General features: G+C 33.2%; 1 protein-coding gene across 8 annotated transcripts in view; it reads right to left on the bottom strand.

Annotated features, from left to right (window-relative positions):
* Positions 1-405: 405 nt before the first annotated feature.
* MYO6 (myosin VI) overlaps positions 406-12,491 on the bottom strand; it is a 131,197-nt gene continuing 119,111 nt past the window's right edge. For 5 of the 8 annotated variants that reach the window (XM_064360907.1, XM_064360906.1, XM_064360902.1 and 2 more), the window contains 5 exons: positions 9,408-9,511; positions 8,533-8,664; positions 5,347-5,373; positions 2,745-2,963; positions 406-2,213 (listed from right to left, as the gene is read on the bottom strand). In XM_064360907.1, coding sequence (XP_064216977.1) covers positions 2,014-2,213; positions 2,745-2,963; positions 5,347-5,373; positions 8,533-8,664; positions 9,408-9,511 — 682 coding nt within the window. In that variant the 3' untranslated portion in view covers positions 406-2,013. The remainder of the gene's footprint in view (positions 2,214-2,744; positions 2,964-5,346; positions 5,374-8,532; positions 8,665-9,407; positions 9,512-12,491) is intronic. The other 3 variants (XM_064360904.1, XM_064360909.1, XM_064360905.1) reach the window with 1 other exon arrangement.

Below are 12,491 nucleotides of genomic sequence, written 5' to 3' on the forward strand. Positions count from 1 at the left end.
TCCAAAATTAACTCAGGAGACTATTTTAAATAGGTAAGTTCTAGGACAGCGGTGTGACATGATTAGAAACAATATGGCTTAAGATTAACTATAATTGTATTAACTACCAGAGTCAAAAACTAAAGACTTATAACAACGTTTTGCTGTGATACATTTCTTACAAATTTCTCAAAACATTAGGTTCTCTCATTTAAGTAAGTTTAACTCTTTAATTTTCCATCTAGTGCCTATTAATATATCTAAAAGATATATAAAACTGTTTCTGAAAAATGTACTAAAGAGACGTCATTAAAATCCAATTTGGCTACTAAATTTTGTTCAAGAACTTTACTCACTACTGGTTAGGAAACAAAGCTTATCATTCACTATCCTACACAAATAAAAACACCAATTAAAGGCGAGAGATGGAAGAGAGAGAACAGGTCATTTATTTCAGTAGCTACACCTCTGTCACCAATCACAGGGACTAAATGACCCAAGGGTGGGTGAATCTGTGCAGTAATACAGCCTTCAAAAGATAATCACATTTACATTCTCATTTAATAGCACAGACGCAACCATTTAATTTAACACAAGACAATCATTTGCGTGTATCATAATAAATAAATATTTCTATACTAAGACATTATGAGAGAAGCAATTCCGAAGACAGTGTCTGTGGCTCACAAACACTAGTCAGCTGGGAAATATTTTCCTAACTGAGGTCATCTTTCTAGGGAAAAAAGAAATCATTGGAATTTCATTTCAAAGGTTAGGGTTTCTAAAAACTGGAGAAAAAAGCAGTACAGAGAATAATTTTACTTTATAATTTTATTCTAAAATACAACAAAACTCCTTAGAATTATGTCAGCATAACTCTTTGATGTACTTTTGTCTTTAAATTCCTAATATGAAAGTCATAAATATTAGGCTTAAAGTTGCTGACATTTGAATCAACACTAACAGCACACAAAGAAAACATTTTAAAATTATCAGTTATGTAAAACAAGCACTTACTAAATACAAGGGCTTCTGAATTACAAAGCTTATGAAACAGGTCTACAATTACCAAAATCTCAAAGGCCAAAAAAGACACTAGAAATTTCTTACAAAGAAAGATGTTTGAAGCAGAACACTTGGTAAATCAATGAAACAACTTGGACAAGATTCTGATACAAAAATTGCTATTGAGATGAAGCTGAAAGAATATTTGAATTCAGTCCAGTTAAGTCATTATGCCACCTAAAACCTATTTCCTTTTCTAAATGAAACAAAACGTATCTCAAAACTTTTAGGCATTTAAACAATCTAAATTTCCTTCATTTGTCCACAGAATAGAAAAAGAATATTCTGACAGCAACACACATTGTGCTAGCAAAGAAAAGCAAATCTGTGCTGAACACTGTTAGTACCTCTTATCACAGACTACATCAAATACATTAAGGCTCCTTCTAGAATTCTAGGACTTAGAACTGTTTCACTCAAACTAAGACACTGCAAAGGAGGGGAAAAAATCGATTTTCCACCTTTAATGGAAATTTCCACAAATTTCTGAAAATATCTATAAAGTACACAGCTTTTCAGACCAAGACATCAATGCCTGGATCATTTTAAGTGGCTTAGTTATTCTAAGACTGTAAGCTCATGTTTCATTACTCCAGTTATATGGTACTGTGCCATCCTTAAAAAGTATCTGGAATTTTGAAAAAAGTTCTCTTTTTCTAGAGAACAATTATGATGGATGTAAGATAGTCTTCTGGCAAAGGATGAGAAACATCAGAATCTGCCCAAGTGTAACAGTCAGAATAATGAGAGGTTTAGGAGTTACAGTGGGATACAGAAAAATAATTTTTAGGTGCCAAATTTGCTACCATAATTAAGCTTAAACAAATTAACCAAAAGCCATGATTAATAAAATCTGTTCACTTTATAGAAGTAACTCTAACATGATCATGGAATGGTTAACTCTGGGGGCACACACCCTACCTAAGTACCATGGCAAAGGCTCCCAGCTGCAAGGCTGGTGTGCAACATCTACTTTAACAGATTCTGCAGCATGGCTGTTGCATAGGTGGGCCGAGCCTGTCTGCTCTCAATCGCATTCTGAAGGTACTGGATGCCTCCACAGCGTTCCCAGATTTCCTCGAACTGTCTTGGCAATATCTCAGCACCACGCTTCCGAGTGAGGCCAGTCTCCTCAAGATTCAGCTCACACATCTCCATGTCGTCCTTACCTGTATCCATGAGATATCAGAAAATTACCACCTCTTTCTTCAGGACCATTTGTTACCAACTGTACTTCTGAAATACTTATTAATTCTCATAGATTTGAAAATTTTCTAAGACTTTTTCTCTAAGATGGAAATCTGCTTAATAAAATCACCAGAAACAATCAAAATGTGTCCCCCACCAAGGACCCTTTCAATATTCATAAACACTGCTCTTAATCAAACAAGTTATCAGAGTTAAGACAAATGCTACATTTCATCAAGCCATTACAAATCAACAGATATGATGAAACACAATGGAAAGGTTTTTAGTATACAGACAAGTTTCTATGTGCTAAGAACATAATATAATCCAAGCAATTTCACATTATAAATGAGTTAATCCTCAATGAACTAGAAATGCGATTTAACCGCAAGACTCCATCCCTTAACCTTGAAATTTAATAAATTATGCTATTATACATTAGAATGTTTCATTCAGAGAGTTTATAATCTTTTTTGGTTTTATAATTTGTTTTTCATGTGAACCATACACACCAGCCACAAGTAGGATGGGTGGCTTGTCAGGATGAAGTTCCATTTGCCGGGCAATCCATGGTCCATCAAAATGGGCATACCACCAGCCTTTTTTCTTACTCTGAGGGTCTTTGTACTGGTCAGCAGGGCGGATGAATGGGATGCGGAAGAAGCGTTGCTGTCGGTTCATTTCAATCTCCTGCTGCCTGGCAGGAATCTGAGCTGCTGGGTTCTGCTGAGCTATTACACAGAACAAGGAAAGTTATACCAGCAGCTCAAGGGAAAAGAAAAGAGCCTTTAATCCTAAAATATGCCCCAAAAATTTTTTTAAAAGAAGAAAGGTCCCTAATAGCAAATTTAAAACAAAATGCAAATATTTATTGCCTACAAAGTAATATAATTCAGTGTTACTTCTTAGAATTGTCTTTCCAGTAAGATGTTTCTTGACATTGCAAACACACACACCCCCTCACACACACACACATCCCATCACCACCACCACCCACAAACCCCTGTCATATTCCCACAAGTCACTGTAACAGTAACCTAAAATAAACTCACATGGCAGGAAAACAAACTACTATTATTTACTAGATTTATATTCTTCCTTCAAAGAGTTCAAATTTGCAGAGTAACTTTTATTAGACTATTTATGATAGAGTAAAATAAATAGTAATTTCAAAAATCTGAAGGACACAGACATTTGTCAGTTTAATCACTATTTCCACAAAAAGTAGAAGCTACATAAAATTTTTTCTTTTGCCAATAGATTTTGCGATTTAACATGGCCACAATAACACAGGTATTAACAATATTCAGACAACCTTATGACCAAAATAAAAACTCACCTTGTAACAGTAAGCATGAGCTTTCCCTTAAAGATATTTACTTACTCTGAAATTGGATTTCTCTTGGAATAAAATCCAATGAAGTAAATGCAAACTATATAACATCTGATTCTCCTTGCCAATAGAAAAAAAAATCCTTGCTTTTCTACTAGTACTGGGCATTTCATTCACATCAATCTTTCATTCCCAGCTCAATTTTCTTTATTGAACAATTAGGTTTTTATTTTATCTGCAAATGTAAACATTTCCTGGGGCAATGACTTTACATCTTTAGCAGCATAATTTTGGTTAGCCTGTTTAATATGCTTTGTACTCACAGAACTTCAAAAGTGGACCAACCATTTACGGCAGCTCAATTAAGAATCTCACTATGAAAATCTAAGTGTGTCAAAGAAATATTATAAAATATACATATCACATGAAGTCTAAAATAGTCACATGGCTTTTGTAAGAATTTGCAAACACTGAAAGGATGAAAATACTTATTCTACTTTTTACACCAAGAAATAGGAAAAGATTTATAGCAGTTGAATTTATTTCTTTGCAAACCAGAGAAAGCAAAAAGCAGTTAGAAAAGCTATATATGCCTATGAAAGAATGAGAGGCTTGGTTTTGTTAGTGACTTTAAAAGCTGCATCACTATTAACAAACATGTGCTTATCTATTTTTTCGTTCCTGTTTCCCCAGAGCTACTTCCAGTTCAGTGTTTCTACTTTAAGTTTTTAAAACTTCCTACATTGTGGAAAATATACTAATTCAAAACTAAGAAAAGAATTTAAAAAACCTTTCCTTCCTCTTAAGTAGTTAAGTAGAATTTAATACCCAGTTTACAGGAAATTTACCATGATACTGATAGTCATTCATTAATTAACCTACTTTTTAATTTGAAGTTAATAGTCTCCTATAAGTTAAGATACTGGGTAAAATTAAGAAACTGAACAGAAAGTCTTTGATAGCTTTTCTTACTAATGGGAAAATTGAAATTTTGTTGGGGAAGACTAAAAATGAATACTTATCTGGAAAAATACAAAGATACAGACATTAAAAGCTTGAAACTAATATTATAAATAACTTTCCTTCACATTCAATTGTGTTATCTTCAAACACAGCCCTATAAATTGTAACAAGCACCTCAAAACATCAGGTCCAACCAGTTGGCATATGAATGTGACATTATATCCAAATTATTACTGCTCAACTAATTCTATAAGAGATTTACTGCACACTAAGGTAACTCAAAGCTTTTAAATTATCAAAGAATGGGTATCATAGGAAGCTATAATAAATGTAACAGAATAATTTCTTCCTATTAGGAGGTAGGTATCATTATTAAACCTGTATACACTATCACATTATCTACAAAACTAAAATATCTTTGGACAGAAATGCAGACACCATCAGTGTTTGAAAATACAGTGACCAAAAACCAGCACCTAAAAGTTAGTCTTTATTCTAAAAGATCAGCTGCTAAGAGTTTTGCTACAATAAGAGTTGTATATACTCTTGAGTTTAAAATGCTAGTCATTTTCTTAATGCAAGTAATTTGATAAAACATTAATTTCATTAGATTTTTTTGTAACACATATATATACTGGAGTGATCCAAATAAAGCATCATCTCAAATTAAAATATATCTTAGTATGGATGTAACAACTTTAACACACTACAATTCCATTTAAAATTGTAGCAAAACAACATTTAATAGAAGTTAGTACTTTGTAAAGTATTTTAACCCATCTTCCAGTTAGCTCATGAGTTACCAACCATTGACTTACGTGAATTGTTCAAAAATGGTGCAAAATCTGTGAACAAATATTTTATGTTGAAGAAAAGATAAAAATGCCAAAACTGTTAAATGAGCATTTTTCTAATTTATAAAGCCTTCCCATCAATTGAGGTGGTGACTGACAAGTAAATATCCTATCTACAAACCAAATATTCTCAGAATTACCTAAAAGCAGTTGCTGCTTTCTGATTTTTTTTAAAAGACTATTTTGACTGATTTAGGTTTAGAAAATTCTGATTGAAGCACATATAAAGAAGACCAAAATTTAAAAATTATACTTCATTTGTGATTTTTAGAACACAGTGATATCCAAACAGAACCTAATACAATGACTTACTAGACAAGATAGTACCTTTCATACATTAGTAGAATTTTCATTAAAAAAAATAAGAATTCGTCAGAAAATTATATACATTACAGGAGTAAAAGCATTACTATTTTTTGATAACACTTAGTATGTTTTGTTTTCTTTAAACTGTCTAAATCATAAACTCATGCCATTTTTACTTTAGAAACTACAAAATAAAACTACTTTCCAAAATCACTGTTTAAACAATTAACGATCATAAATACTTAGTAGGTGATTTGCCACTGCCCAAAAAATTATTTCTAAAAATCTCCCTCTGCAATAAATGAGATGAGAGCATGCTCATCCAGGACTGCACCAGGAAGAGGGTCTGAGGCTCCTTACGCATTACTGTAAGAGTTCATCATTAGCTGTCAACGTGTTACTCTTTCAGGTCAACAATATGACGCTACATTTCTGTTAATCGTAAGTTGTCATCGTTTTATTTTCTCAAATTAATGAATTGTGCCTTCCAAATATTAGACAACACAGCACTTCCTTTTAAAGGTTGTTTACCAATGCCACGTTAGGAAATCATCTAAGTCTAGAATTTTCTCAATTGAGCTTCCTGGTGCTCTTTACCTTTGCTTTTAGCTATGCTCCTGTGTCAGGATGAATTTTATATGAGGAAAAAAACATAAAGAGAAAGAGAAAAGCAAGACAAGTACTTTTCAGAGCAGAAGTTACATCTGATAAAATATATTCTGAAAATGACTCATAATCAAGTTCTCTAAAGGCTAAATAAGGTTGTATTCACATAAATTCCTAAATTTGTTCATAAACCTGGATAGCTTAGGAAATTTTCCTAATCGCCTCTTTGTTTTCCCAAATAATATATTACAAACAGAAACAGTGGCTGAACCAGCAAGGTGAGCCAGGTATTATTTGCAAATCTTTTCGGGTAAAGCTAGATGATTAGTTATCAAAGTTTGAGTCACAAATACAATAAATATGTGTATATTAATTGAAAACCTGTTTGCCAAATATTACAACATGAACCTCTTTTGTTTTAAGAAGTACAATCATTCAGATGTATTAATTTTGAAATACAATATAATGAAAGTCTGTCAAGCTAAAGGTAGGAATTATAACATTTACAGCTAAAAAGAACAGCCCATTGTCATTTTTTATAAAAGAAATGTAATTTGTGGTCAGAACTTAGTACACAGACAGTGAACAGCTAAATGTAATCACTTTGTCGTGTTCAAAGAGGAAAAAACGTAAAACTGGAGAAGAGAATGGTGTCATAGTGTGTAGTGTGGCTTCTACCTGCCACTTCTTGATTACAAGTGATCTCCCACTGCCCTTCCACAGTCCTATATTCTGACTGCCACCCCTTGAGCAATCACTGGCACTAATAGGACCTTTATTAATAATAATATTATCCTCACTCAATCTGTTCTTTGCAACAACTTAGAAACACTAAAATTCCACCATTTAATTGACTGAACATTGCTTTTATTTACTTGGAAGGTAGTGAGGGAAGCAAAATATAACCAAGAACTCATTTTCTATGTTAAGTTGGGTCCTGCATTGCTAAACTGTACTATCAACTGTTGGGATTATACCCCTAAGGGAAAAAAAACAAAAAACACAAAATATTAAATATGCCATCACCTTGATGTTAATCAGAATTAAGCTAATAAATTGTGCCAGTTTAAACATAGTAAGTCCAATTACTACTTTAAAGATTGAAATTACAATTCACATATCACAGGTATTTTCGGTTAATGTTAAGGCTCATGCATGCTTTTACTAGGTTATATCTATCCTACTCTATTTTCCAATTTCACACCTTGGCCTGTTGCATAACAAAGTAACAAAATCCATGTTCAGGATCCCAGTCGAAAAATCAAATCTTGATCTAGGCAAAACTCTGGTATGAAGTAAGGGAATATTTCTCATTCTTATATATTCACAGTATTACAAAATAATGTTTGCAGTAAAATCATTTTTGAAACAAAGTAATTAGAGTGTAAATGGACAATGCATGAATCGATTCTTTTCTTTTTCCAGGCTACAACCCTATTCCGGGAGGAACAGAAAAGTAATTAAACCTACATATAAAAAAGATAACAATATTGGGTATTTCAGGGAACTATTTCTAAAAACTGAACTACAGTAGATTTTAAAAACTAGAAAAATGGGTGGGAGCAGTAGCTCATGCCTGTAATCCCAGCACTTTGGGAGGCCAAGGCAGGAGGATTGCTTGAACCCAGGAATTTGAGACCAGCCCAGAAAAAATGGCTAGACCTCATCTCTATTTATTTAAAAAATAAAAGTTATAGAAAATTTAAAAATAAAAACTATCATCCTTATTAGCCACTCATTTTCATATGTAAAATTCATTTCAATGTAAAGTAAAAGATGCATGGCAATCCTGACCTGTTCACATTTAATCGTGTGTGTGTGTGTGTGTGTGTAAATTACGCATGCACACCCTCAATATAGACAAGAAAATTCTTGTATCAATTATTTTAACAAGTAAATTCACTGTATCTTAACAAGTATGAGTTAAAAGATATACTCATAAAAATAATGCTATAAAAGATAGATCATCCGGGAGAATCGCCTGAACCCGGGAGGCAGAGGTTGCAATGAGTCAAGATAGTGCCACTGCACTCCAGCCTGTGTGAAAGAGTGAGACTCCGTCTCAAAAAACAAAAACAAAAAAAGACAGGCCATCAAGGTTGTACTAGGTTCAATGGATCACAGTTCTTCAGCTGGAGAAAATTTACATGGGACATTTTACCCAAAAATCTTAAGTACAGATACATGCATTTATATACATATATTTTAAAACATTCAAAAGTACAGATTTGTTTTTACCATAATCAGTAACAGATTTTGGAGCACGTTGCTCTGTTTCAGTATTTCTCTTCTTGTTCTTAGATTTCCAAGCATGATACACTTTTAGTCTCCTATGAAATTCTTCTCTGCAAGCTGCCAGGAGTTCAATATCTATTGTTACATAGAGAAAAAAAAAATACTGACATCTTAATTTAAACATCTAACATAATGATATAATTATTCTGTGGCATAACAGTTTTTTTAATTTTTAAATTAATGGTACAAAATCAAAAGTAAGCTAATTATTCATAAAGATAAGCATTTTAGAATATTATTGTTAAAATTTACAGATCATTTCCTCGCACAGTATTACTATCTTGTATCATTTGCTCCACAGAACTCTGGACTAAACAGGTCTTTTATATAAGAAGGAATTGAATCAGAAATGTTAAGCAATTGGTCAAAGGCCACATGTCCTGACAATAGCATAAAAAGTCACTATGATAAAATTCAAATTAGATTTACAAGCAAGACATATTTTATGTTTACAATTATGCAGATAAACTCAATGGAGGAAAAGAATATAGTGAGAAATTATGTGATGCTTTCGTTTCTAGTCATAGTTTTCTGAATTCATCTTTCCTACTCATAATTTTCTGAATTCCAACACTGTAATTTAAATAAAAACATAACTATGTGGGATATATTTTACTCTAATTGCTCTGTGGGAAGAAAAATGGCCTTAAAAAGAAAGCACTGCATTTCTATTTGTTACTTTGCATTCATGCACCAAAAGATTCAGATAATACAGGTATTATATAAACATACATACACACACACACACCACCCCAATCTAGTATTTATCACTTATCACTATGAACATTTTCTAGTTTTGATCTTCTCTAAACACTTACCACAAGAAGTATTGATGGTATCACGTAGTTCTGCATATTTCCATTTACTAAGATCATATTTCTTGGTACCTGCAGCTGCTTTGGTGGCTTGTACAGCAGGACCTCTGTAATTATTATATATTTTTGCATGTTTAAACCAGAAACACGAAGAAAACATTGACTAAAGAGGCAAGAAAGCATGCGTAAGTTTGAAAACTGGAAACAGCTACTAGAAAAACATAATTTTTATTTCTTTGACAGATGAGATTAAGAATGGCATACTAAAAGATGGCCAAATAAATTAAAATTTTCCAGCATGCCACTTGATAGTCATATTAGATTTTAAATCCAAACTTTTAATTCTAATATTCTAGTACCACAAACTTCCCCCAGACTTCAGTTTCAATGTTTTTACTTACATATATAAAAACATTTAAAGTTTAAAAATATACTGATACATATTCCTCAAAATCAAAAAAGAAATCCTTAACACACTTGAAAGATCATTAAAAGCATATTAAAGGTTTGTTTATGACTCATTAGGCTGCACAGTGTAATCACCTGGAGAGATTGCTGAAAGCTACAGATGGCCAAACTCCATTCACACACAGTGGCTCAGAATATCCCTGGGCCTCTGGATGTTTACAGAGATGTAGGTAAGCAGCCAAACCTGCAACCCACTGCATCAGAGTCATTAAAGTTGGCTAAAAGAATAGATGGAATCTGGAAACTCTTTTTAGGCTTCCCTGCTATAAGAATACTTAGAAAAGTTCTATAAGCAGACAAAAACCACACCCTCATATTTAATAAGCAATAAGAAAACTAGTAAATTAAAGAGGCTTTAGCTCATGAGGTAACAGAGATTTCAAAGGGCACAAGTGTTGTATCATGCCCCATTTAGTAGGAACATTTATACAGGGAAAGAGACAAGAAAGAAAATCCAAAGCACTCAATAAAATGAAGTAAATTCAACTTTTCCAAAAACAGTGCTACTCAGTGCTTTAAGGCCTGCTTTCTGGTTTTCAGGTTTGTTTGTTTGGTTTGTTTTGAGAAAGGGTCTGGCTCTGTCACCCAGGCTGGAGTGCAGTGATGCAATCTTGGCTCACTGCAACCTCCACCTTCTGGACTCAAGCAGTTCTCCCACCTCAGTCTCCTAAATAGCTGGGACTACAGGCACACACCACCAAGCCTGGCTAATATTTATATATTTTTTAAGAGACAGGGTCTCGCCATGTTGCCCAGGCTGGTCTCAAACTCCTGAGCTCAAGTGATCTGCCCACCCCAGCCTCCCAAAGTGCTGGGATTACAGGCATGAGCCACAACGCCTGACCTTTAAGACTTATTTTTATGCATATAATTTGAGATCATTAATCAGAAAATATGGGAACAATTTCTTTTCTATAATAATACTTATTTTTCAACAAAAGATTACACTTGCAAACAGCAGACACTCAGAAGAAGCTGAAAGACTTTAAGCTCAATGTTTAAATACATCACATCTCAAGACATGAAGGTAGCACAAATATTAAAATAACTAAGAATTAAAGAACAAATGTATTGCTTCTTAGGTATCACACAAGGAAATTCTCCTTTATCATCTACTACATTAAAGATATTTCCTCTTAAAGAGGGTTGATCAAGATATAATACCTGAAAATAAACATGTATTTTCTCAGCCTTTTACATTTTGAAAGATAACAGCCATCCTGGCAAGCAGTAAAGACACAGGCTTAAATGAAAAATGATGTCTGAGAATATGTTACTTTCTTCCTGAAGTAAAGAAAATTATTCTTTCAATATTAAGCTTAAAAATGAAATAAATAAGGTGCCCATGCTTCTTTAAAAGGCCTGAGTATGCTTTCATCCTAGAGAATAAAAAACAGCCTATTTCATCCTACATACTTAAAATTGTTTGACATAGTGATTGTCAGTTACATATAAGACTAGCTAAAGAATGTGTGGCCATTAGTCCTTCCTGTATTTTTATGATTAAAATCTGTTTTAGAGAATCTATACTTTCCATAAGCAGTATAACTGGCAATTTTCCATGTAGCATTTTGTTCTTAATTGCTTTGTTCAAAACCAGCCAGCTGTGTATCAGCAAGGTCTCTCTATTCCTTAACAATAACTTATACTTTTACATTTATTCAAATATTCTTTGTCTTTTCTACATCCCTAAACTACCATTCAATAAACCAAAAAAAAAAAAAAAAAATCCTTTCCTTTTTAAGCTGTTCTTGGAGTCTTTTCTAGGAGGGCAGCTGAAAATCATTATGCTTTGTTCTTGTTGCTATCTTTTCTTTTGAAAGAGAAGGTAAATTTACATAACATACAGTTTTATAGTTTGTCAAGGTATGTAAGGTATTAGAATATATGTAAAATGTGTTTTGATACTTTTAAAAATTACATTAAATTCAAATGATTATTGCTTAAAATACGGTTTTAATATCACTAACTTTTCATTCTTCTTAACTCAAACAAAAGCATATCTACTAAAAAGCATAGTATCCAAAGAAGTACATCAATGCAGCACATTTAAATGTTTCCCCACCCCCATCTCTGGAGTTACTAAAATAGTAAAATAAAGGGGCAATTTGCTGATTATTCAGACTTGCTATAAAGACAATCATGTAAAGAAAACAAGAGTAGAAAAACTGGTTTAAAAAAATATATTAATACTTTTAATTATCTTTATAATTTCAAAATTAAGAATTAACATGTTAGTGATTAATATCCATTTATAAGAGTAATGGACCAGATCTTGCTGGTGGCTCAATTTACACCAGTGGTTTTCAAACCATGTGCCATGGTGCAGAGCCCCTCAAGAGCCATGCTCTTCCCCTACTTCCTCTTCAGTGGCACAGTGGTTCCCAAATTAGGGGCAGTACCACGGCAAGGAAGAGTTACAAAATACTCATTTTGTCATGATGAGGGGAAGAAGTCCCCTACAGACACTGAGCTGGTGGAGGCCACAGATAAGCAGTACAGTACTACCGCCAAGGAACTGTCCCATTCTAAATGCCAATGGTATCCCTGCTGAGAAGAATTTACAGCAATACTGCTTTTTATCTTTTTCTTTGTTGGGTGGGATGAGGGGGAAGTGAT

Source organism: Aotus nancymaae, unplaced genomic scaffold (assembly GCF_030222135.1).
Source record: "Aotus nancymaae isolate 86718 unplaced genomic scaffold, 86718_ANA_hifiasm-v0.15.2.pri h1tg000040l, whole genome shotgun sequence".
Classification (NCBI taxonomy): Eukaryota; Metazoa; Chordata; class Mammalia; order Primates; family Aotidae; genus Aotus; species Aotus nancymaae.